The 24,375-nt window shown below is 45.4% G+C and overlaps 2 protein-coding genes across 6 annotated transcripts in view; one reads left to right on the top strand and one right to left on the bottom strand.

Moving 5' to 3' along the window:
* The window catches only part of DCAF6 (DDB1 and CUL4 associated factor 6), a 95,798-nt gene extending 82,711 nt beyond the window's left edge, over window positions 1–13,087 (bottom strand). For 2 of the 5 annotated variants that reach the window (XM_068144652.1, XM_068144651.1), the window contains exon 1: window positions 12,817–13,086. In XM_068144652.1, coding sequence (XP_068000753.1) covers window positions 12,817–12,910 — 94 coding nt within the window. In that variant the 5' untranslated portion in view covers window positions 12,911–13,086. Of the gene's footprint in view, window positions 1–12,816 lie in introns of all 5 variants that reach the window. The other 3 variants (XM_068144649.1, XM_068144650.1, XM_068144654.1) reach the window with 3 other exon arrangements.
* A 505-nt stretch (window positions 13,088–13,592) lies between these two features.
* Window positions 13,593–23,579, top strand: MPC2 (mitochondrial pyruvate carrier 2). Its single transcript, XM_068144655.1, has 5 exons — window positions 13,593–13,835; window positions 19,680–19,720; window positions 21,535–21,619; window positions 22,607–22,718; window positions 23,332–23,579. Exons 1-5 carry the CDS (start codon window positions 13,730–13,732, stop codon window positions 23,366–23,368), a joined length of 381 nt encoding a protein of 126 aa, XP_068000756.1. The 5' UTR covers window positions 13,593–13,729; the 3' UTR covers window positions 23,369–23,579.
* Window positions 23,580–24,375: the final 796 nt, after the last annotated feature.

The raw sequence follows: 24,375 nt of genomic DNA on the forward strand, positions 1-24,375 counted from the left end.
GTTCTGAAAGAGATACCAACACAAAACTGAAGAGTTACCAGATTAACAAAAATACACTTCAGCCCTGTTTTCCTCTAGTCAGAGGAACCAAAGGCAGCTCCTTTTAACTGAAAGCAAAAATATTCTGCAGTGTTGCAAGCTACAGTCAGTAGCATTACTGCAGGTTTCAACATGCCTTTGGAATCATAGAATCAATGAGGTTGGAAAAGACCTCAAAGATCATCAAGTCCAACCTTTCACCCAAGACCTCATGATTACTAAACCATGGCACCCAGTGCCACATCCAATTGAGCCTAAACTTCCCTGGTGCAGCTTGAGACTGTGTCCTCTTGTTCTGGTACTGGTTGCCTGGGAGAAGAGACCAACCCTGTCCTGGCTACAACCTCCCTTCAGGTAGCTGTAGACAGTAATAAGGTCTCCCCTGAGCCTCTTCTTTTCAAGGCTAAACAATCCCCTTAGCATCTCCTTGTAGGGCTTGTGCTTGAGGCCTCTCCCCAGCCTCGTTGCTCCTCTCCGGACACATTCAACTATCTCAATGTCCTTCTTAATTTGAGGGGCCCAGAACTGGACACAGTACTCAAGGTGTGGCCTAACCAGTAAAAAACAAAATTACATATATATATATATATATATATATAAAAGGAAATGTTCTTCTTGGACTTTGAAAAGTCTTCATCTTAAACAGCACATGCAACAGTAATGTGTGTTGAACATTTTCTTGCATAAATGATGTTAATGTAGTAACACAGACAAGCTTTAAGAAATTTTGCAACAGACATATCACATACTCTGCTGTATTTCCTTAAGTACTACTTATTTGTGTAACAACCAACGTTAATTAGGAGCTCTACTTTTCAGCAAGAAGAGACAATGTCTAAGAAGCTGAAACAGGGGTACGACAACCCCAGTGCAACATTTAATACTGCTAGCAGCAGAACCATGATCCACTCAAGCAATCAGACAAAATGAATACTGGAGCACGGCAAAACACTAGCAGAAGTTACAGGAATCTGCTCTTACTCACATTCCTAGCAGGCACATATTCTCATGGCTGAGATGCACATGTCCAACACAGCATTCTTTCCAGTACCTTTAAGTGTCTCAGAGACTACTGCTACAGCCAACAGGGCTAGACACATGAACATCCCCTAGTCTGTTTCAGACAAAAATTCTGGGTAAATAAAGTTGTTTAAACTAACTCAATACACATTTTTAAACAGATTAAGAAGCAATTATATAAAGGCTCACCAGCATACCTAAAGAGACATACCTAGAAAAAAAGCAGGGCCTGCCTTCCCACAAGTCTCAAGTTGTGCCAGGGGAGATTTAGGCTGGATGTTAGGAAGAAATGCATCCCAGAGAGATCAGCCATTGGAATGTGCTGCCCAGGGAGGTGGTGGAGTCACCATCCCTGGAGGTGTTTAAGAAGAGCCTGGATGAGGCACTTGGTGCCATGGTTTAGTTGATTAGATGGCGTTGGGTGATAGGTTGGACTCGATGATCTCAAAGGTCTTTTCCAACCTGGTTAATTCCATTCTATTCTATTCAAGGATATCCCCATGACACTAAGATTTTAGACAGGGTAGAACTGAATTAAAGCATTTACTAATCCACATACCTACCTAGTTAAACATACCATTTAATCCTGGGCAGGTACAGGAGTTATACACTGCCAGGTTTGGGGGAAGTTGTGAAACAGATACCGATAGACACATTTTAACAGATATAGGTACATAATCTGGTGAGATTACTGGTGTAAACACTTGGAAATTGAAAGATAGATGATGTGAGTTAAAGTAGAAATCTGAATTTTGGTGAAGTTTAGATGACGATGTAGAAACATAAAAGAGTGGGGGGAGGAGAAAACATGGTTCCCCCCGTGACGACAGAGAGTTATCTGAATTGGAAAGAATGAAAGTTGAAGAATTCCACATAGTATCTGCAGCTTCTAAAGCCAGTGACTTGCTTCAGCAGGTTGTACCAGAAAAAGAAGGGGAAAAGGGGGAAAGGGGAAAAGGGGGAAAAGGGGGAAAAGGGGGAAAAGGGGGAAAAGGGGGAAAAGGGGGAAAAGGGGGAAAGGGGGAAAGGGGGAAAGGGGGAAAGGGGGAAAGGGGGAAAGGGGGAAAGGGGGAAAGGGGGAAAGGGGGAAAGGGGGAAAGGGGGAAAGGGGGAAAAGGGGGAAAAGGGGGAAAAGGGGGAAAAGGGGGAAAAGGGGGAAAAGGGGGAAAAGGGGGAAAAGGGGGAAAAGGGGGAAAAGGGGGAAAAGGGGGAAAAGGGGGAAAAGGGGGAAAAGGGGGAAAAGGGGGAAAAGGGGGAAAAGGGGGAAAAGGGGAAAAGGGGGAAAAGGGGGAAAGGGGGAAAGGGGGAAAGGGGGAAAGGGGGAAAGGGGGAAAGGGGGAAAGGGGGAAAGGGGGAAAGGGGAAAGGGGGAAAGGGGGAAAGGGGGAAAGGGGGAAAGGGGGAAAGGGGGAAAGGGGGGAAAGGGGGAAAGGGGGAAAGGGGGAAAGGGGGGAAAGGGGGAAAGGGGGAAAGGGGGAAAGGGGGAAAGGGGGAAAGGGGGAAAGGGGGAAAGGGGGAAAGGGGGAAAGGGGGGAAAGGGGGAAAGGGGGGAAAGGGGGAAAGGGGGAAAGGGGGAAAGGGGAAAAGGGGGAAAGGGGAAAAGGGGGAAAAGGGGAAAAGGGGAAAGGGGGAAAGGGGGAAAGGGGGGAAAGGGGGAAAAGGGGGAAAAGGGGGAAAAGGGGGAAAAGGGGGAAAAGGGGGAAAAGGGGAAAAGGGGAAAAGGGGAAAAGGGGGAAAAGGGGAAAAGGGGAAAAGGGGGAAAAGGGGAAAAGGGGAAAAGGGGAAAAGGGGGAAAAGGGGAAAAGGGGAAAAGGGGAAAAGGGGAAAAGGGGAAAAGGGGAAAAGGGGAAAAGGGGGAAAAGGGGAAAAGGGGGAAAAGGGGAAAAGGGGAAAAGGGGAAAAGGGGAAAAGGGGAAAAGGGGAAAAGGGGAAAAGGGGAAAAGGGGAAAAGGGGAAAAGGGGAAAAGGGGAAAAGGGGAAAAGGGGAAAAGGGGAAAAGGGGAAAAGGGGAAAAGGGGAAAAGGGGAAAAGGGGAAAAGGGGAAAAGGGGGAAAAGGGGAAAAGGGGAAAAGGGGAAAAGGGGAAAAGGGGAAAAGGGGGAAAAGGGGAAAAGGGGAAAAGGGGAAAAGGGGAAAGGCCCTGATTTACTCATGATATCTGCTAAGTACAGAGCAGCAGCATTAACGTCTTCAATTTTCCTGAGGAAAGCCTGCAAATCCTCAAAGAACTAAATGAGGACAATAGGGGATATTAAAATTCACTGATGTGACTCAGATTCCATCTCACAATATTCATTCAATATTTAATGATTCAACACACACTATAGCATTTGGGACATATCTGAATCAGCAGCTCACTAGGCTCCCAAAGACATGAAAATGCTGAGACTTGCACTCAATCAGTGAAAAATTCAGCTTTGTTTGAAGGCTGGCATACTTTATACATGAAACTGAGTTTTTCTTTACTGCTGAGACAGGACAAGTCTGTAGTGTCAACAAGTTCTGGGTACGTGATCAGTTATATCCCACTAGACTACTTTGGGGTCATTCAAGGATAGAAATCGGGAATCACAGGAACACACAGTATTGCAGTGCAACAGATATGCTTAATGGTCTACCATAATGCAGTTAATGGAAGCAATCCAACTGGAAGAAGGGTACAGGAAAATAATATTGAGAAGAAAAAAATCTCAAGTGATCTCTCACATCACTGTCTCATCTTGAAATACAAATCCAGTACACGAGTTGTTTTCGTAGCAAGAGACAGCTTGCCTGGACTCAAAGCTCATTATTACAAGATCAAGGTGCAACTTAACTATGAAGCTGTCTGAAACGAAGCTGTCTGAAACACTCAGTATCAAGACACAAGCAGTTATACACAAAGCAAATGCAATATTTTTACAAAGATTGTCTTTAAAAGCACACAATGTAAATTCAATGAAATGCTGCCATCAAAAATGAAAATCTATCTGAAGCACAGGTAAACTTTTACAGTCTCCAGCTGGCTGCATGACAAGGCTGAGACTGCAAAGGTTATGAAGCAAATATACTCTGTCTTAAGATACAAATATATTTCAAGTAATATAATTATACATGCAAAGCCTTGTGACCACAACACACTTACATATACTACTCCTACTTCTTGGCAACCATTAACACATGTGATTAATGTTCTGTGGACAGACATCATACATAAGGTTATTCCCTTAGAATATACAAGAACATCTGCATCGTTCAGCCCATGTCAGCAAAACTCAGAAAGCTGCAGATAATTTAAAAGGCCTCTTGAATTTCTGAAGGATAGAAGAATCAACAGGCCAAAACAGTTATTCTAATTTTTCATTTCCTCCTAGCTCCATTTAGGCTAGCTGTCACCCAGAGAGTGGTGGTGAATGGTGTCACATCCAGCTGGCAGCCAGTCACCAGTGGTGTCCCCCAGGGATCAGTGCTGGGCCCCATCCTGTTCAATATCTTTATTGATGATCTGGATGAGGGGATTGAGTCCATCATCAGTAAATTTGCAGATGACAGCAAGCTGGGGGCAGGAGTTAATCTGTTAGAGGGTAGGAGAGCTCTGCAGAGGGACCTTGCCAGGCTGGACAGATGGGCAGAGTCCTAGGGCATGAGACTGAACACATCGAAGTGCCAGATTCTACACATTGGCCACAACAACCCCAGGCAGTGCTACAGGTTGGGGTCAGAATGGTTGGAGAGTGGCCAGGCAGAGAGGGACCTGGGTGTACTGGTTGACAGTGGGCTGAACATGAAGCAGCAGTGTGCCCAGGTGGCCAAGAAGGCCAATGGCATCCTGGCCTGTATCAGCAACAGTGTGGCCAGCAGGAGCAGGGAAGTCATTGTGCCCCTGTACTCAGCACTGGTTAGGCCACACCTTGAGTCCTGTGTCCAGTTCTGGGTCCCTCAGTTTAGGAAAGATGTTGAGCTGCTGGAAGGTGTCCAGAGAAGGGCAACAAAGCTGGGGAGGGGTCTGGAGCACAGCCCTGTGAGGAGAGGCTGAGGGAGCTGGGGTTGCTTAGCCTGGAGAAGAGGAGACCTTCTTGCTGTCTACAACTCCCTGAAGGGTACCCGTTCTCTTCTTCCAGGCAACCAGCACCAAAACAAGAGGACACAGTCTCAAGCTGTGCCAGGGGACATTTAGGCTGGATGTTAGGAAGAAGTTCTTCCCAGAAAGAGAGATTGGCCATTGGAATGTGCTGCCCAGGGAGGTGGTGGAGTCACCATCCCTGGAGGTGTTTAGGAAGAGCCTGGATGAGGCACTTGGTGCCATGGTTTAGTTAATTACATGGGGTTGGGTGATAGGTTGGACTTGACGATCTTGAAGATCTTTTCCAACCTGGTTAAATCTATTCTATTCTATGCAATGCCAGAAATCTCTCTTCCATTAATGTTTTTATGCTGTGTGTGCAGATACAATAGCAGGGGGGAAAAAATACTTAAAAAATAGGTGACTGAGAAAATTAAACATCAAGACTCAGTAAGTAGGGTCATTGATAACAGTGAAAATTCATCTAGACAGTACTATTAAAAACAAACAAAAACAAACCAATTAAAAAAAAAACACAAACAAAAAAACCACACCAAAAAACAAGCTTCAGCACAGCAGTCCCACCAAAGAACACACAAATGTGATCTGCAAGGCTCTACATTATCCACAAATTGATATTAATACATAAAAAATGAAGCTGTACTCCCAAGCATCCCATAAACTAGTCTTAGATACCATTCTCTTCTTTCAGGACAGAGTAACAGAAGGTATGGAGTAATCCTAGACCCTGCATACCATACCTCCTTTTTTTGTTGCTGTTCTAAAAGAAAACCAACCGAAGTGATTGTCAACACTTCATCACTGAGTGGGAGCAAAGTGGGACAACACTGAGGAGACAGAAGCAGCACCACAAACCCTAACAATTAAACCACAAAAGGCACAGGGAAGATGCAACAGAGAAAAGGTCAATGATACAGTTAACTACAAGCAAGGGTTCCTGAAATAGCAACAAAACAAGCTATCAAATGTTCATAGTGTAGTGCCACATGGCCGGAGGGCTTCGCCTGCATGTCCAACTGGCTTCTCTGCCTCCACTTCCATGGCGCAGTTAAGTCTGTGAGTGAAATAACCCCAAAGATAACAGAAGGCTGATTAGACTGAAATGAAAACTAAGTATTCAGCACGCACACACCAGAAATACTCATCCAACTTTAACACTGCCTCCCAGCTCACATATCTTTCTGGTTTTCTGGTATGTATCTAATTAGAACCAGCCACCTTCTCTCTATTCGTTGTGTTGTCCAGATGATTCTGCTACACTGTGTTTTTATTCTCCTTTAACAACAGTGTGCTACTTCCTACAAATTGTTACAGTAAAACATTTTTGATGGCTATCTTTATTATCTCCGTTGAACTAGGAAAAAAAGACATCATTAATCTTTATTTTTTCAAAAAGCTGCTTTACACATATCCATTGTGCCCTGCTACTTCTTGTTATTGATTTAAGTGAGATGGTGACAGGCAGTTTGATTTAGACAGTCTCTTCATTAAAATCCTCTGAACTCAACTTGTTATCAACAGGTCCAAATGATGCACTGCTCCTTCAAGTGCCCATCAGTCCACTTTTAAGAACTGCAGTCATCAAGTTTCAGTTTTATCAGCAGGGAAAAAGACGCAAAACCATACCCAGTCTGTGACTATACCTGATGACTACACTCTCTCATAAATAACAGGCAACACTGCTTTTTCTGAAACAAGAGAAGTGTGGCCAGCAGGTCAAGGGAGGTGATTCTCCCCCTCTACTCAGCTCTGGTGAGACCCCACCTGCAGTACTGCCTCCAGTTCTGGGGCCTCTATTACAATAAAGAGGGATATGGAGGTGCTGGAAGGTGTCCAGAGAAGGGCCATGAGGATGATCAGAGGGCTGGAGCACCTCTCCTATGAGGACAGACTGAAAGATTTGGGGCTGTTCAGTCTGGAGAAAAGGAGGCTCTGAGGTGACCTTATTGTGGCCTTCCAGTATCTGAAGGGGGCCTACAAGAAGGCTGGGGAGGGACTTCTCAGGATCTCAGGTAGTGATAGGACTAGGGGGAATGGAATGAAGCTGGAGGTGGGGAGATTCAGGCTGGAGGTGAGGAGGAAGTTCTTCCCCATGGAGTGGTGAAGCCCTGGAATGGGTTGCCCAGGCAGGTGGTTGAGGCCCCAGCCCTGGAGATGTTGAACACCAGGCTGGATGAGGCTCTGGCCAGCCTGATCTAGTGTGAGGTGTCCCTGCCCATGGCAGAGGGGGTGGAACTAGATGATCCTTGTGGTCCCTTCCAACCCTGACTGATACTGTGATTCTACGATCTTAAACTTTTCTACACAAACACTGAAAGACCATTGACTGTACCAAATTTCCTGCCTAAGATATATTAGATTGAGCCTATTAAAGATCTTTGAGTTTGTTTCAAGGATGTATTTGCCTACAATTAATTCACATTACACTGTGAATATCAAATCTGATTCTATTTCTATTCAGAAAACATCACTAATGGGGAAAAAAAAAAGGAGACTTCAATTGTATCCCTCTAAAATCTTCAGTTAGTCTGATTTCACAAAGTATTTGGTGTATGCCAGAATATATCACTACAGAATCAGCTTTCTGAACACACACCAAAGTGTTGTGGAAGATGCTACACATCAGTAAGCTACACAAGAGCAGTCAATCATTTGTCTCCTCATAATCAGACAGCCAGGTAAATTTATAATGGTCCTTTTTCAAGCAGCAGTTAATTTGTTAGACCTGTAGAAGGAAAACATAGCAGTCCTGGGGTTTAGCTGTGACAGATGAGTGCTTTTAATTCATGCTGGAAAAGAAAAATGATGCCAGAGGTTTAGGATGTGAAATGTAGCACTGCACCTGAAAATAACTAACCATCAAAAGCACTAAGCAAAGAATTGAAGAAGAAAGGCTGATTGAATACTCGGTGACTATCTTCAAATCTGCCAGAGCACAAGCTGCAAAGCTGAACAGTTAAAGCTGTCTGACCCTTCTAACTCACCATTACTTTCAATGACTAAGATATGGTGCACTGAAATATAGCTGGAGGAAAAATTTGGCACACATCTTTTTCTAGCTGGTCACCCAAAAATTGAAGTTTCCATCTCTGATAGTGTTTGTCTAAGGAGAAACAACAGAGAGAATACATATTCTCAGTACTTTAAGGAATTAGTTTCAGTCTTGCACCATGAAGAACTGAATGTTCAACAGCGATACCCAATTCTATCTACATCCAGTGAGCAAAACTTAGTCAAATAGTAAACAGTCTTTAACATGGCGGTAGCACTTGAACACCATGTAAGAAATCCAATAAACTTAAAAGTTCAAAGCATGAGGAAAGCAAATGTTGGTAAATATGAGCAAGGATATCAGATTAGGGAGAACTGGCTTACTTTGATACTTGCGCTACAACTTCTGACCATCACTCTGAGCTAAAAAAATTGAATCAACTCCTCTGCACACCATTTTAGACTAACAGATTTTCTCTGGATAACCTCCTATGCCAGTGAACAAGCAAACAAGCAAGCAAACAAATATAAAAGTCTTCAGTCTTCCTCCTGGCTAAACAAAGCCTTCCTCAGCACCAAGACCCATCACAGAAAAGCAAATAAATCCATCACACAAAATCCTTCAGAGAAATTATGGACTCTCCTCCTTCTTACAAGAAACCCACGATGCCATTCCTCTAGTCAAATTATTATATGCTGTACATAGAGACCTTTCCTGTGATGGCACTGAACACTCTACTGGCCAGCAGAAGTGATGTGTTACTTAGTCACTGAAAACTTGACACACATACAAAATTGCAACACTGATGTGAGGATTCTTGGGAAAGCCTCCTGACTGAATAATTACACTTGCCAGTTTCAAAGCAGAATTTTAAGTGGATACTGGGGTTTACTACCAATGTTTTTCGGTGTTAAAGCACTGTGACGTTTTTAACAACTGAAAGTTGATGCAGCAGGACTCCTCCCACTAGCACTAGGCTAAGACTACACTCAAACTGAATGAAAGAAGACAGTGTCACTAACAGCATCTCCGAGGCTTGGCTTTCTCTGGAGACTTCAGACACAAGTACTGCCTGAAATTGAGACTAATTGGCCTACAAATGCTGAAGAAAGTGTAGCTAGCAGATACACTGGTAAGACCCACATTTTCCTTCTAGCACTGCCAGAATTCTTATCATATGATAACACCTTAAGGACACGTCCCAGCTACATACATATTGATTGGCCCATCTGCCCAACCCTCTCCTCTGGAACTCTGTCCAGAACAGTCTAGGTTTCAGAGCAATTATTTAGACATCCTGCAAAATCAGAAAGAGTTTTGCAAGGACACAAATTTCAGGAGTTAAGTATCTGCATAGAAAGGTACAGTATGATGCACTGATCCTTCCTGGAGCAGCTGTTTTCAAGAGCTGAAAGGGACTATAAATAGAGTGCCACTTGATTGCCAGTTCACATGAAACTAAAATACAGAGCAAATAGGAAAGCAGATAGTTGTCAGATGCCTTCTCTCAAAAGACAGCATTCTATATTCCCCATATTTTACACTGTAGCACAAGATCATAATCCAAATCAATGGTTCACTATGAAATTATCATTCATGCATACACATCTTCTTTCCAACACGTTGTGGAGTGCATTGCTAGTTACAGACTTGCTATGAGGGTATTCCTTTGATTTGCCCCCTGAAAAAGAGGGATACCATCTACTCTATTTTGTACTGGGATCCAGAACTGTTCTTACAAATTAAAACAAACAAACAAACAAGCCCACCTAAACAAAAACTCCAAACAAACAAAAAGCAAAACATGCACACAGACAATGCCTCAAGTCACCCTACTGGCTATTACTAAAGCAAAATGAAATGCTTGTTGTGTACTTGCTCTGCCTGTGGAACTGTTGAAAAACAGTGTAAATATGAAGGAACCTTACTTTTCATTCAGACTAGATCAGCAATAACCAATAGTGCTACCAATCTGATCACTGTGGTCTCAATTCATGTCCAAATAAGACAGCTCCTACACAACACTAAGTCTGAAAAAGACCCATGTATATACCAAGCGGCACATAAAGCAGAACAACAGGCCTGCCATCTGGTAAATCTGCACACAAGCAATCACCCCCTACTACCAGCAAAATCAGTGGGCCTGTTAAGGCCTTAAATGTCATTTTGAACACACGTGGGTTGGCTCTACAAAAGTAACAGACTATATCACAGTATCACAGTATCACCAAGGTTGGAAGAGGACCTCAAGGATCATCAAGTCCAACCTGTCACCACAGACCTCATGACTAGACCATGGCACCAAGTGCCACGTCCAATTCCCTCTTGAAAACCTCCAGGGATGGAGAATCCACCACCTCCCTGGGCAGCACATTCCAATGGGGAATGACTCTCTCAGTGAAGAGCTTTCTCCTCACCTCCAGCCTAAACTTCCCCTGGTGCAGCTTGAGACTGTGTCCTCTTGTTCTGGTGCTGGTTGCTTGAGAGAAGAGACCAACTCCCTCCTGGCTACAACCACCCTTCAGGTAGTAACCTTCAGGTAGTAACCATGTACTAACCTCTCATTAAAAGCAACAGTCATTAAGGACTGAGCAACTCTTACCACCCTTAATGCCGATCTTAAAATCATTTCAGTGGAAATCCTCTCCCAGATCCTATTTTTTTCCAAGGCTATAAAGTTACTGAATGTGTTTAGACTAAATCAAGAACAGTAAATATATTACAAAATTCCTGAATTACCCAGTCAGGAAGTATAAGGGTTGGTCTCTTCTCCCAGGCAGCCAGCACCAGAACAGGGGGACGCAGTCTCGGGCTGTGCCAGGGGAGGTTTGGGCTCGAGGTGGGGAGGGGCTTCTTCGCCGAGCGAGTCATTCGTCGTTGGGGTGGGCTGCCCAGGGAGGTGGTTGAGTCACCGTCCCTGAAGGCATTCAAGAGGGGATTGGATGTGGCACTTGGTGCCATGGTCTAGTCATGGGGTCTGTGTTGATAGGTTGGACTTGATGATCCTCGAGGTCCTTTCCAACCTTAGTTATACTGTGATACTGTGATACAATATTCATGTTTGAGCACTAATAAAAGTTAGGACAATCCTCAGGTAAGACTTGGCCAAGCACAGCTCTCAAGACATCAGAAAAGTCAGAGGCACTTAGACCATTAGTTTTCAGGGGTTTTATTTTTTTAGACTTCTTCCCTTTAGGACTCCTCCACTCCTAGGTTCTATACTATAATACCTATAATAATCTTGCTTTTCTCAGACACCTTCTGTGGACAACCGAGTGCCCAGGGACCACAGACTACAGAATTAGACTTGGTAATGTGATATGCCACCTTAAATTCCTCCAGGAAACCAAATGAAAACCAATACCAACCAGTCAGAAATGCCTAGGAAGTAAAAAATTACAGACTTTTTACTACGCTGTAAATAAGTTCCACCTCAAGCACTTAATGTTCCGACTCAGAAGGAGGAAATATTTTGCTGGACAAGCATAAAAGAATGGACACTGAAAAACATTTCAGGTTGGACTCGATGATCTTTGAGGTCTCTTCCAACCTTAGTGATACTGTAATGTGTTTGCGACCACTAAGTCATCTTTCCTGGAGAGCCACCCCACTAAACCAAAATGCCATTATGATGTACGCAACAGATATATGCAACACCTCCAAAACCACGCGAATAGAGTTATTTATTTATTTCTGTGAGGAGCGATTCCGAATGCACGTAACCTGCGCCATTACAAAGAATATCAACAGTTCCTTTACACTGAAGAAATCGCCTCGAAGCCTACTAAAAGGAAACTAACGCTATTGTGAAATCAGAGCGCTCGGAAAGTGAAAATAACTCTCGCAACCTTCGCAAGAGACAGCATCAAGAGGCTGAAGCGCACTCGGAGAAGCCCCCGCGGTCGCCGCAGGGCAGCCGCGAACACAAAGGCACGCTAAATAAGCCGGCACCCAACGCGTTCAAGTGGCTCTGCCCAGCATTCAGCTTTCAAAACCCAGGAAGCACCTAAAAGCCCGGAGAACAATGACGCTATTATCCCGGCATTTACGCGTTTTGTTAGCAATCCTTAGAGGCTCAAGGCCGGTAAATCCGGAGCCCGTTCAGCCCCAGGGATAAACCACGGCTGCCGGTCTATTTTGAGCCGCGGCGATCCGCCGCCGCCGCCCAACTTCCCCGCTGGATCTCCCCTCGCGCAACAGTTCCTTCAGGGAGAGGGAGAGAGGGCTGGCGGGCGAGGGCGACCGGGCAGCAAAACGAGCGCACGGAGCCAGCAGAAGGCCCTGCCGTGCCGGGGACCCTCCCGAGGGCGCGGAGGGCTGGGGAGGGGAGCAAGGGGGCCGCCCCACGCAGGGCACAGGAAACTTCGCCACCGGCGGCGACCGCTGCAGCGGGACAGCCCGACTGAGAGGGGGAGCGGAACGCGCCGGGAGCGCCGAGGCGGGGGAACGGGGGCTCGGGAATGGAGCCGCTCGGCCGCCCCACACCACGCGCGAAGCCTTCCCCACCGCGCCCCGCCCCCAGCGCGAGCCTCGCCGCGGGGAGGCAGGATCCGCGGTTATCTGCTCCGGCCCCACGCGTGGGGAGAGGGGGGCGCCCGGCCGCACGGAGAGGGGTGGCTAGCAGGGTCGCCCGCCTCCCTCCTCACCTAGGGGGGCGACTAAGAGCACCTCAACGATGCCCTCCCCGCCTGCCTCCGCCCTTACCCAGGTAGTGCCTTCGCAGCAGGCCGGGCTCCTCCAGTCCCAGACTCCGCTTCCGCACGTCCCACAGCAGGTGGGGGCAGTGCCCGCGGGACATGGCCCCGCGCGGAAGGGGCGCGGGGAGAAGGGGAGGGAGGGGCGTCGGGCGCTCCGCTGGTACCGGCCGTCCCGCGCGATCACCATGGAAACCGATCGGCCCGTGCGCGCGGCGTTCTCACGCCCGCCTCGCGCCGAGCCACCGTCGGAGAGCGAGCGGCGACGGGGCCGGCGGCAGCTCCCCGCCCCGCCCCATTCCTCGCGCCCCGCCCCGCGGCGCCGCGCCCCGCCCCCTGCCGCGAGGGAGGGAGCGCCGGGCTCCGAGACTACAGGCGTCTCGCGCGAGCTGGGAACGTTGCCTAGGGACATCATGCCCCGCCCCTCTCCCCCAGCTGTGGCGGAAATGACGGACGATGGCAACGCGTTCCGCTTCCCCGAGCGAACGACGAAGCCGCAAAGTGTCCATCTTTGGTTTGGGCATATAGTCACAGCTCAGGGTTTTTCGCGCCGGCCATCTTGAACGAGACAGTGAAGCGGCTCCAGCGGCCATCTCTGAGCCGGGCGCTCGTGCCCTTCGCGCGACGGCCGGGATAGCTTCTCGGAGCACGATGGCGCCAGCTCTCCTCAGGAGGCGGGGGCTGCCTACCCTAGCCAGTTAGCGCTTCGCGAGCCCCTCCACCCCGCACCGCCTCCTGCAGCAGTGGCCTATCAGCACGCAAGACGCAGCGCTCCTCCCCCCAGCACAAGGGTGACAGATAGGCGGGGCTTGCGGGGGGCGGTGGAAGGACGGCGGGTCGCGGAGGAGCGGAGCGGTCGGTACCTGGTTATCTGCTGACCCGTCGCTGCCGCCCGGCCCCCGCGTCTCCTTCGTCGTCCCGCCATGGCGGCCGCTGCCGCGGGGCTCCGTGCCTCCTACCACCGTTTGCTCGACCGCATCGAGCTTATGCTGCCGCCGCGGTTCCGGCCCTTTTACAACCATCCGGCAGGTAATGGGGCGTTCTTCCGCGGTCAGGTCCGCCTCCGCGCTAGGGGCTACGGTCTGAGGGGTCACCTCGGCCCCTGGTTAGGTTGGGGGAGGTTGTGGCGGGCTGCTGCGGGTCCCTGCGGGGGCTGCTGCGGGTCCCTGCGGGGGCTGCTGCGGCTGCCTGACGTGGGGGAAGGGGAGAGGCTGTCAGAGCGTTCGGCAGTACGGCTCACCGGGGTAGGGATGTGTCCTGCGGCCGGGGGCGCGGAGCAGGCACCGCGGACGCGAAGTTCTGCTGCTCTGACGAAGGGAAAGGAAAAGAAGAAAAAGGCAGACACGATACGAATTGCCACTCCCGCCTGCCGCAGTGCACTGGAGTGTTTGGTTAATGGCACTCCGCGATTTGAGTCCGGGGACGTGGTCCCAGTTCAGGGACGTGATGGTTTCCAAAGGGGGCTGAAGGCCTGAGAGTAGTCACTTCTTTTAATTGGATGTGCGGAAAAAGCAGGGGGAAGCACTGCATGGATGTCTGGTCTTGAAGTGTAGTCTGGATTCTCTTTCTCTGCCCTTCTACCAGAGACAGCTCGAGCCATTTTTGAGTCCCTTCTCTTAGCTGAAGAGGTCGAGCTTCTGTGAGATGAGCTACCCTTACCTGACCTGAAGCTTACCTTTACTGCAGCAAACACAGGGGGTTTCCTGCTGTTGGGGAGAAATCTGATGTAAAATGATCAGCTTCAGTGCCATCTGGGTGATGTTTGCCATGTCAACAAATTGCATAAGGTAGTTAAAAAGAGCACTCAATAAAATCCTGCAGCTCCATAGGCTGTTGTTCCCACTGTTTTGTTTCAGTGTGATAAGCACCTTTGACTCTTCACCTACCTGCAATACGTGCTATGGGAATGGACTTTAGTTCTTAGTCAGTTGCTCCATCCTCCTGTAATGGTCCTTTCTTGATATGGGAACTGTTGCATTAAAGAAATCACAATCAAAGACTGAAAGCTGCAGTTACCAAAATGTTTCATTTGTGCAGAATTCACGAGGTGAATGTATATTTTTAACATTAATGTAAGTTTTGTATATCAGGAGTCAATGTTCCCACCACTTCCTTTGTAAAGATGACAAGCGTCTTGTTGACACATTCATGCTGTGTGAAATGTGGCAGCTCCCAGTTGCTTTTATTGAATACAAGGCATGGAGAGCTCTGGGAACATCTGTGTTCATCCTTCAGTAGAACTGTAATACTAACTGAAAAAAGGCTTTGGAGGTTCCCTTGCAGTGCTTTTCACTTCATGAAACTGCTTGTGGGAAACTTTTCAGAATCATCATGTTGATTTTGTAAAAGTCCATTGTTTAGGGATTCTGTGTGTGTGTGTATATACATACACACATATTTAGAATAAACCTTTCATTAGAATAAACCAAACCAGGTTGGAAGAGACCTTCAAGATCATCGCGTCCAACCCATCAACCAATCCAACCCACCTAAACAACTAACCCATGGCACCAAGCACCCCATCAAGTCTCCTCCTGAACACCTCCAATGACAGCGACTCCACCACCTCCCCAGGCAGCCCATTCCAATGGGCAATCACTCTCTCTGTGTAGAACGTCTTCCTAACATCCAACCTGAACCTCCCCTGGCACAGCCTGAGACACTGTCCTCTTGTTCCGGTGCTGGCTGCCTGGGAGAAGAGACCATCATCAGCTTGTCTACAACCTCCCTTCAGGTAGTTGTAGAGAGTGATAACGTCACCCCTGAGTCTCCTCCAGGCTAAGCAACCCCAGCTCCCTCAGTCTTCCCTCATAGGACTTGTGTTCCAAACCCCTTACCAACTTCGTTGCCCTTCTCTAGACTCGTTCCAGCAAGTAAACATCCTTCCTAAACTGAGGGGCCCAGAACTGGACACAGGACTTGAGGTGCGGCCTAACCAGTGCAGTGTACAGATATGTATCTGCCATAATCCATACTGATAGTATAAGTGAGCAAGCAGGTATCAAAGCTGAACCTCTGCCACTTCTGTTTCAGCCTTGAATGTCTTGAAGGTGAGTCTGTGAGAAAGTTATGCAATAGATGTTACTCTGACTGCAAAACAAGTAGGTTAAAAATTAAAAGCTCACACTTTAGTTCTGGTGGTATCTAAGTTTCTAGTCTAATTTTGGAGCATTAAGTGTCATTATCATGAAATTATAAATCACATGTGAGAAATTAGGAACAAGGCTTTCTTTTTTTATAGCACAAATTAAACTTCCAGTAAAATAGATTGGAATTAACCAGGTTGGAAGAGACCTTTGAGATCGAGTCCAACCTATCACCCAACACCATCTCATCAACTCAACCATGGCAGCAAGCACCCCATCAAGTCTCTTCTTAAACACCTTCAGTGATGGCAACTCCACCACCTCCCTGGGCAGCACATTCCAATGGGCAATAACTCTTTCTATGAAGAACTTCTTCCTAACATCCAGCCTAAACCTCCCCTGGTGCAGCTTGAGACTGTGTCCTCTTGTTCTGGTGCTGGTTGCCTGGGAGAAATAGTTGATACCTGATCTGAAAAGCTGTTTCTCTGGATGACACTGCACAGAGCAAGGCTGCTGGAGGACATTGAAGGGCCTGGGGTACATCACACCAACTCTCCAAACTGCCACACAGCAGGGAGCATTGCTCTTGGCAGAGACAGGGAAATGTGGCCTGAGCTTGTACTCCCTTTCCTTCGGCTGCTTTGGTTCATTTTGCCTGATTTTCACTTTGCCTAGGTTCTCCAGGACAAAGACTTCTTACATTTAATAGCAGTCATAAATTCTATAAAATGGTCACACACATAATATCCAGGTTGGTCTCTGTTATGCTTCTGCTCTGATGTGCTACTGTCAAATTAATCCATGAAAAATTCTGGAAGTCAGGATCTAGAAAGAGCTCACCCTGGCTGGGTGCTTACTGGAGTGCTTCCAGGAGAGATGTTCTGCATAAGGCTTCACTCTCCCCTTCTAACAGCCTTGGCTTGGCACCTTACTGTCTTGATTTGTTTCTTACTTTTGTAGTCAACAGTTTTAAATTACTTGGTTATCTATTATTGATAAAAATATATTTCAATATTCTTGACAATATTTCCTGCTACTTCCATATGTGAATTTGTGTTGTAGAAGAAAAGAGATGGTAGTCATTAAAGCTATTCCTGTGGGACTTCTGTGAGACTAATTCATAAAGAGCTATATTTGCAGCCTGATATTAGCATACTAAGTAGCTGCCTAAGAGAGTAGCAGCAAAGTTCTATCTTTAAAGCAATGAATATTGAGCTGTATTTACTCAGTAATACTAGAGAGTTTTGGTGGATATACAACCCCAGGCATCCTAAAAAAGTGACATCCTGTGTAGGTAGAATCATTCAGTTATCCAAGCAAGAAGCAGTGTGCTAGTAGTTGTTAACTGCACTTCGACATTTGATCACCGTTGCAAGCAGTGTCTCTAACAGGGCTTTATGCAAAGCTGCCAAACTAGTTCTTGTTGCTTTCTGTGCTGCAGTTTGTGATCCCCTTTTATAGGGCTTAGTTGACTTTAAGGTGGTGGAGCAACTGATGTTTGCAACAGTCCCCCAAATGATAAGTTGCTTCACAGATGTTTGCTGTAGAAACCTCACAGTAAACGTGTCCCAGTTCGTTGTTTTTAAATGTGAGTGTGCTTAAAACAGGGCTATGAACAGCTACTGCAAGGCCTTTTAAAGGGTGAATAGTTAGTGGAAAATTAGCTTACATGAAAAGCAAGCAAGCAAAGTCTTTGTGTATTGCTTATACTGAAAAGCTTTATTCATAATATGTAATGTATTATCATGAAAACCTGGCTGGCTGCCTGCCTGGAGGCGGCCCTCTGCGGCCTGACGTAGGTGTGCTTGTTTTGGCAGGGGGGTTGGACACAGTGACCTCTGGAGGTCCTTTCCAACCCCTAATGCTCTGTGATTCGTCTTGCACGTTATCAGAATGCTGAGCAAGATCTAAGACTTGATGTGTTTTGATGAAATTGGACCCGTTGTGGTGGGTTGATCATAGAGGCATTTCGGTTGGAAATAGTTGGTCATTTATAATGGAAAAAGGAAATATGTAGATTAGTCAGGGTTCCAGTGAGCCTCTGCACAGATGCCATCAAAGCTCACAGGTGTACTATTAATATCTCCACAGAATATGCTATGAGTATATCCATACAGCTCAACAACAGCTACAGCAGACCGAGACTCCCCAGGTTAGCAGAGAGTGGGTTTAGCTCTTTACAGAGGGCTAGCAATCAGTAGAAAACAAAAATTAACGGAAACCTAGAGGCAGAAGAATGCTCTGAAAGATGCTAGCTGTTATGACAGAGATGGGATACTACTGAACCAATCTCTTGGCTTCCACAGTAGACTTTAAAAAGACAGATAGGAGAAGAAGTTGAGGACAGATTTTGAGTTTCCTCTTCTTTCACAGTTTGCTTTTGCCACTGTGTTGCTAAATTAGTGAATTATTTTTTTCTCAGACCTCTGAGATCATCAGTACCTTGTATTGTGTTCTCTTTTTTGGAGACTTTGAGCAGCATTCCCAGATTGGTGATTTCTGGCATTGTTGGCAGTCTGCATGTTGTAGATGTGCCATTACAGTACTTTGTTTTAATCAACTAATTACGACATTAGCACTGCTGCAGTATGTATTTGTAAGAGAGATGTTTGCTCCTAGACCCTATTCCACTGAGTGTCCTCTCTTCCTTCCGTCCATTTTGTCCTTTGCCTGTTGGCAGATTATTAGGTTGTAGGTTTGAGTGGAAAGCTGCTTTCTGCTAGAAAGACATTGTTATTCAGAGGTGCAATGTGGTGGGTTGAAGTTTCCCCCCAGCATTAACTTTGCCAGTTAGAAGCAAATGGAGCTGTATTTACAGGCAAAAATCTACACTCTACAAGGGAATGCAATGAATATGTACAAAATAGACAGGAGTCACAATATTATACAGATATTTACAATTAATAAACAGCACAAGGACCCCCTGGCCAAGGACCAGGGGAAACTACCAGCTTCTCCCTGCCTGGCTCCCCTTGCTCCCCTGTACAAAAGGGACAAGAGAAAGGAGCAGAGAAGTTAGACTTAGCCAAGGCCAGCCCATAAGCAGGTTATCTCTCCCAAGCAAAGCAAAACGGCTGAGATCAGATGAGAAAAGGGAAGAATTGTGATGGTCCAGCTCCTCTTATTCCAGATATTTACCCAATGAATTTGTTTAGAGTAATCTTTGTTTTCCTTTTTACACCCAAGAGTGATTGATTTATTTTTTTCTACTTATCTGCTCAAAATCTGTAGCTAAGTTTTAAAGGCATAGCCTAAAACCACCACATGCAGATTAGAGATGAATGAGGACACTGTCCTTGTGACATTTACCACTACTTATCTTTGCAATTTGTACTCAATTTAACCATATCATGCTGCTGTGCAGCATGTCTTCTGTAGCAGAAGGGCTGTGATTTGGGAAGGGAAGGAGGAACTGATTTGTATCAGTGATAAAATAGATGGTGTTGGGTGATAGGTTGGACTTGATGATCTCAAACATCTTTTCCAACCTGTTCAATTCTATTCCTAGGCCTTATCCTAACTCTCTTCTTTATAAATGCATTTTACCTGCTGTAGTGTCCTTGTTTGCTTTACAATGGAAATACAACATCCTACTCATCTGTGGCAGAAATGGGTGGGCTGATTACACTACAGAATGTTGATGTACCGACTTAGTTTCTACAAGCTCTCGTCACCTGTGCTAACATACACCACACACCATTTGTTATTTAAAACAAACCAAGCTTACTATGGGTATTAATAGCCACATCCCTCTGAATGATTTAACTTATTTTTTTCACTCCCTCAGGTCCAAAAACAGTGTTTTTCTGGGCACCTATTATGAAATGGGTAAGTACGAGATGCCAGCTGCTGTCCAGATATCAGTCAGAGCAATATGCAGTAACCCTTTCAGCAAGAAATAGTTTCTCAGCAGATATCTGAGCCTACAGGAAGATTTCATATTGAGGCTCTAATTTTTGATATGCAGGGAGGAACAAAATTAGCCTTAATAACAATAGCACACCATGCAGAGAATGCAGTGTGTGGGGAAATGTTCTGTGGGAATTTTGTAATCTTCACTGAAAGTTTCACAAAGGCTTCCCCCTGTGAAATGCTAACTGTTGCTCAAGGTAGGCATGAGCTGGCATAATTCAGAACTCTCAAACCATGTATTCCTTCTGAGATGGAGGAAGTTGAAGACTATCTTAAGGAAATCAATTCTTAAGCCTCATAGTTTGCAGGCAGGTTAAAGTGTGCTGGAGTGCAAGGTAATCTTGAGAACACAAAACAAAAAAGGCAACTGCCATTCTGGCTGCCAGTAGCTCTGTTTCCTTAGCAGTTTTGCTTACACCCCTTGGTTATGTTTGTGCACTAGTGAAGTATATGTCTCTTCCTACAGTGGTACCTCCTTCCAATTGTTGTATTGGTACAGATAAATTACCTCTACATTCTTAAAACTGTTTGATAACTTGTGTGATGTAACCTACTCTTCCACTTGTCATCTGGTTCCTAAGTCCATTATGAACCTCAGCTTTTTGCAGGTCACAGGCAATGCATTATGCTTTAAGCTGTAGCTTGGTTTTGATGTCAAGCCAAACTGGAGCTGCAGTATCATGGTTAACCTCTCCCTTATTCAGAGACTGCCCCAGGCAGCATACTCTAAAAAGAGCCTGAGCATACAGGGAACTCTTCTGAGCAGGCTGCTGTTGATTGCTGCTCTATCAAAGAGCTTAGACACAGAACTTCTTATTATTTTAATTTTATTTTGTGAGCACACAGGAAGGCTTCTCTAAGCTCACAGTGAAGTTCTTCACTGAGAAGTTTAAAATGATTTCCCCCCTAGATGGCAAAGGTGCATTTACTGCAGTTACCCAAGTGTGCTGAAAGTCTCCATGGCACAACTGTGGCAGTATCGATCCTGTAAGAGAAGAGCACAGCGAAGTCTGCCTGTGAAACTCAATTGGAGCCAAAAGAGTCCCTGGTGGCAGTCAGTGAATTAAATACATTAGGACTCTCTTCTCTGTGGGATTTGGTTGGTGTTGGGTTGGTTTTTTAACTCCTGTAACATGAAATTGTGTTTCCAGTAGAGGGCAGTGACACAACAGAACCAAAATCAAGCAGCGTGTTTGCTGGTGATGGTGTCAAGTAGATCGAGCCAATTCCTCTCTTCACCTGGAAGTTTTAAACTTGTGCTGAAATTATGTTTAAAAAGAAGCAGTTTTACCTCCTCAGATGGATCTGAATGACAACTGTATGGTGTCACACCAGCAGTATCTCATGCTGAGCTTTAGGAAGAAGGGCCTTGTTTAGATAATATTCTACTTGTTGCATGACAACCAATTAGTTTTCAGTTGCTTTCTTAAGCAACTGTGATTAAATTAACATTGTTCTAAAATGAATACAAAGTTGCCACTGCCTGGGATGTTATTGCAGGCCAGTTGCACACTCTGTAATTGTGTTCTTATTCTTACCACAAGGGAACAAAAGTAGATGTTGTCTCTGTGAGTCTGATTACTCTGCTCATATATTGGGTCCCATCTCCTGCATAATGCATATAGGATGAGCACTGAGCTATGAAGCACCTTTCCCTTGTAAAGTGTTTGACCTGTTACAGGAGGTCCTTCCTGGTACTCAACTGGTGTTCACTGAATTTCTCTTCACAGGGTTTGGTATGTGCTGGACTAGCTGATATGGCCAGACCAGCAGAAAAGCTCAGCACAGCACAGTCTGCAGTACTAATGGCCACAGGTAAAGGCAAAGTTACTCCATGCTTTTACACAGCACTCTCTCTAAAACCATATATGCTTCCTTCTGAGCCCTGTGTCAGTAATCTATAGAAAACTGTATTATGCTAGCTCTCACTATTGTTGGCAGATGACAGTTCTAGGACAGACCTATACTTGTTTCTAAACCTGCAAGGGTTCTTTGATTACATAAGTTTTCTACATGTGCCTTAATCTGGCAGAGTAAGTTGTTATGAGTTAGGATATGAATTTCATCCCTTAAGTTATAATGATGCCACTTGTTCCACTAAGTGACCTCTTTTGCTTTGCTTCAGGTCAAGTAATTCAGGTCAAAGACATTTGTCCAGGATATGGTGACTTTTAGAACAGACTAAGCAATGGTAGGGTAATAAGACTAATGTAACTGGAAAGAATGTCCATGTGTTAAAAGAGCTTGGAAGCAGGGGTGCATGCACTGCTGCCTGCTGTGAATTTTCACAGTGGCAGAAACAATATTCTGTATTCAAAGTGTTTCACCACATCCTGCCAAGGGTGAGACTGGTGGCAGCTAAAGCTGAAAATCAAGACCGCAGCTGCCACTTTCTCCTGTGAATCTGACAGTGTTGTGCATTTTGCATGATATACAAACCTTTCTTGACTGGCAGTTTCTGTAATGCCTTGGCTGGTGCAGCAAGGTGGATATACTACAGCAGAATGGCACTGCCCTGCAACTGTGCTGGAGAATTGAGGTTTAGGCTGCTGTAAAGAGGGTTTTTGTTTGATACTAACAGTGTGATTGACCTTACAGTTTAGTTATTTGTGAAGAATGCAATACACACCTACAGCTACCCACTGACAGATGGCTAGTGGCAAGAAAATCAGTTTAATAGTAAGAAGTTAGAAAACTTGTTTCCTTAAACTGGCCTCTAATTCTGGCTCCAAACTTAGGGGAATGTTTGGATAGTTCACTTTAAAGGCTTAACATCTTTAAACTTTCCCTTGCATTCAACAGGCCTCATTTGGTCAAGGTACTCTCTAGTTATTATCCCCAAAAACTGGAGTCTGTTTGCTGTGAACTTCTTCGTCGGCTGTGCTGGTGGCTCTCAGCTTTTCCGAATATGGAGGTATGCATTGGAAAGGTTTCTCTACACCCTACAGCTGAGCATCCCTACAACCTCACCTTAACCAGGAATTTATGCACTGCAACAGGCAAGAGGACCCAAGCAGTTAATTAAACATTGCAGAGTTCTTTTGACACATCGTTAGCTTTCCAGTTGAGTGGGAGCGAAGCTTTAAGTATTTCCTGTATAGTTGGAGCATGTTTTTCAGGAATGATCAATGTAAGCTGTGCTTTCTGGGGCAGTCCATAAAAGCTGCAGGGCTGACTGGCAACCAGCCTGGACTTTCTCCACCTCGTAAGATTTTCAATTCTGTCAGTTTTCAGTGTTGAATTGTCTCAGTTCCAGCTGGATCAAAGGTTCTTGAGCAGAGTTTTTATTTATTGTTATTATTTCTTGTGGGAAAATGTGTAGTCCTCTGCTTTCAGTGCTAGGAATGGGGCAACCTTAACAACTAATTTGGAACTCCTTACATGAACTAAATTATCCTATCCTGAGTTCTCACCCTCAAGTCTGTGGTAATTTTAAACCTCCTTTGCTGAACAGATTACTAGGAAGACACTCTTATTGTAACTGGTGTTACATTCTTAGTGTGTGCTTTCTTTCCTTCCCCCTACAGGTATAACCAGGAGCTAAAGGCAAAGCAACAAGAATAGCTGCAGCAAAGAGATGCTTCATGCAATGGGTCACATCCAACAACGCACAAACCCTTCCCCATGGGACCTACCTTCACTAATTTTAATGTTTTTCCTTCTGAGAAAATGAAAGAGGAAATCTAAATGTTTGGAGAGCAAGTGTTTTCTAACTGCAAATAACCAAGTATCTCTCTACACTTAAATAAAGTACAACCTTTTAACTTGAAATAAATTTGTGTCTTATATTGTCTCTTTTAAAATTAAACTGATTGTGGATTGTGCCTGGATTCAGTGGCTGGGCACCACTTCACCTGACTCTAGTGAACAGTACTGGCAGTGACAAGGTGCTGGAGACAGTCAGCCAGAGCCTCAGACTGAAGTAATCGTCTTTTGTGTCGCAGTCAGACCTGCATGGGGGTTTACCACACTTTCAGTACCCCACAGCAGTAGCATTTGCATTTCACTCCCTTGATGCTCTTTCCTGGTCATGTAAGGATATTCTTTCCAGCTATGTATAGCTTCATTTCCCAGCCACCACAGTCTTTTCACAAGAGGAAGGCAAGCTGGTATGTGCCACTGCTGGTTTAGCTCCTGTCATCTTGTAGTTTTAGGCTAATGCCTAGGAAAATTTCCACTGATTGATTAGGAAAGTGGTAGAATGTAAATAAATTACCATTGGATACAAAACAAAAACAATGCTAAGGTCTAAATCATCCCATTGGCCTGATTACTAACAAAGTTAGTTGTGTAACACTCTTTTCAGCTTCTTCACTCTAGCAGATAGGAGCTGGTGCTTTTGCTTGGCTGTTGCTGACCTTGGCTGCATTCTTCTTGTGGCTAATTACTAACTTGGCTACTCTCTGCTCTTCTCTTTCTCTTTTCCCTTGTACAAATAGGGGGGAAGGAGAGGGGAAGCTACTAGTAACCCCCTGTTTTTTGTCCAGGGGGGTTCTTGTGTTGTTTATAAATTGTAAATACATGTAAATATTGTATAGTGTGTACATATTCATTGCATTTCTAGATTGTAG

Source organism: Melanerpes formicivorus, unplaced genomic scaffold, assembly GCF_026170545.1.
Source record: "Melanerpes formicivorus ecotype bairdi unplaced genomic scaffold, bMelFor1.0.p_v2 SCAF_11, whole genome shotgun sequence".
Lineage (NCBI taxonomy): Eukaryota > Metazoa > Chordata > Aves > Piciformes > Picidae > Melanerpes > Melanerpes formicivorus.

Coding starts and splice junctions, on each gene's coding strand:
- MPC2 (XM_068144655.1), top strand. CDS start 13,730: ATGGCGGCCGCTGCCGCGGGGCTCCGTGCCTCCTACCACCGTTTGCTC. Junction 19,721..21,534: donor GGGCACCTATTATGAAATGG/GTAAGTACGAGA, acceptor TTCTCTTCACAG/GGTTTGGTATGTGCTGGACT. Junction 21,620..22,606: donor TGCAGTACTAATGGCCACAG/GTAAAGGCAAAG, acceptor TGCATTCAACAG/GCCTCATTTGGTCAAGGTAC.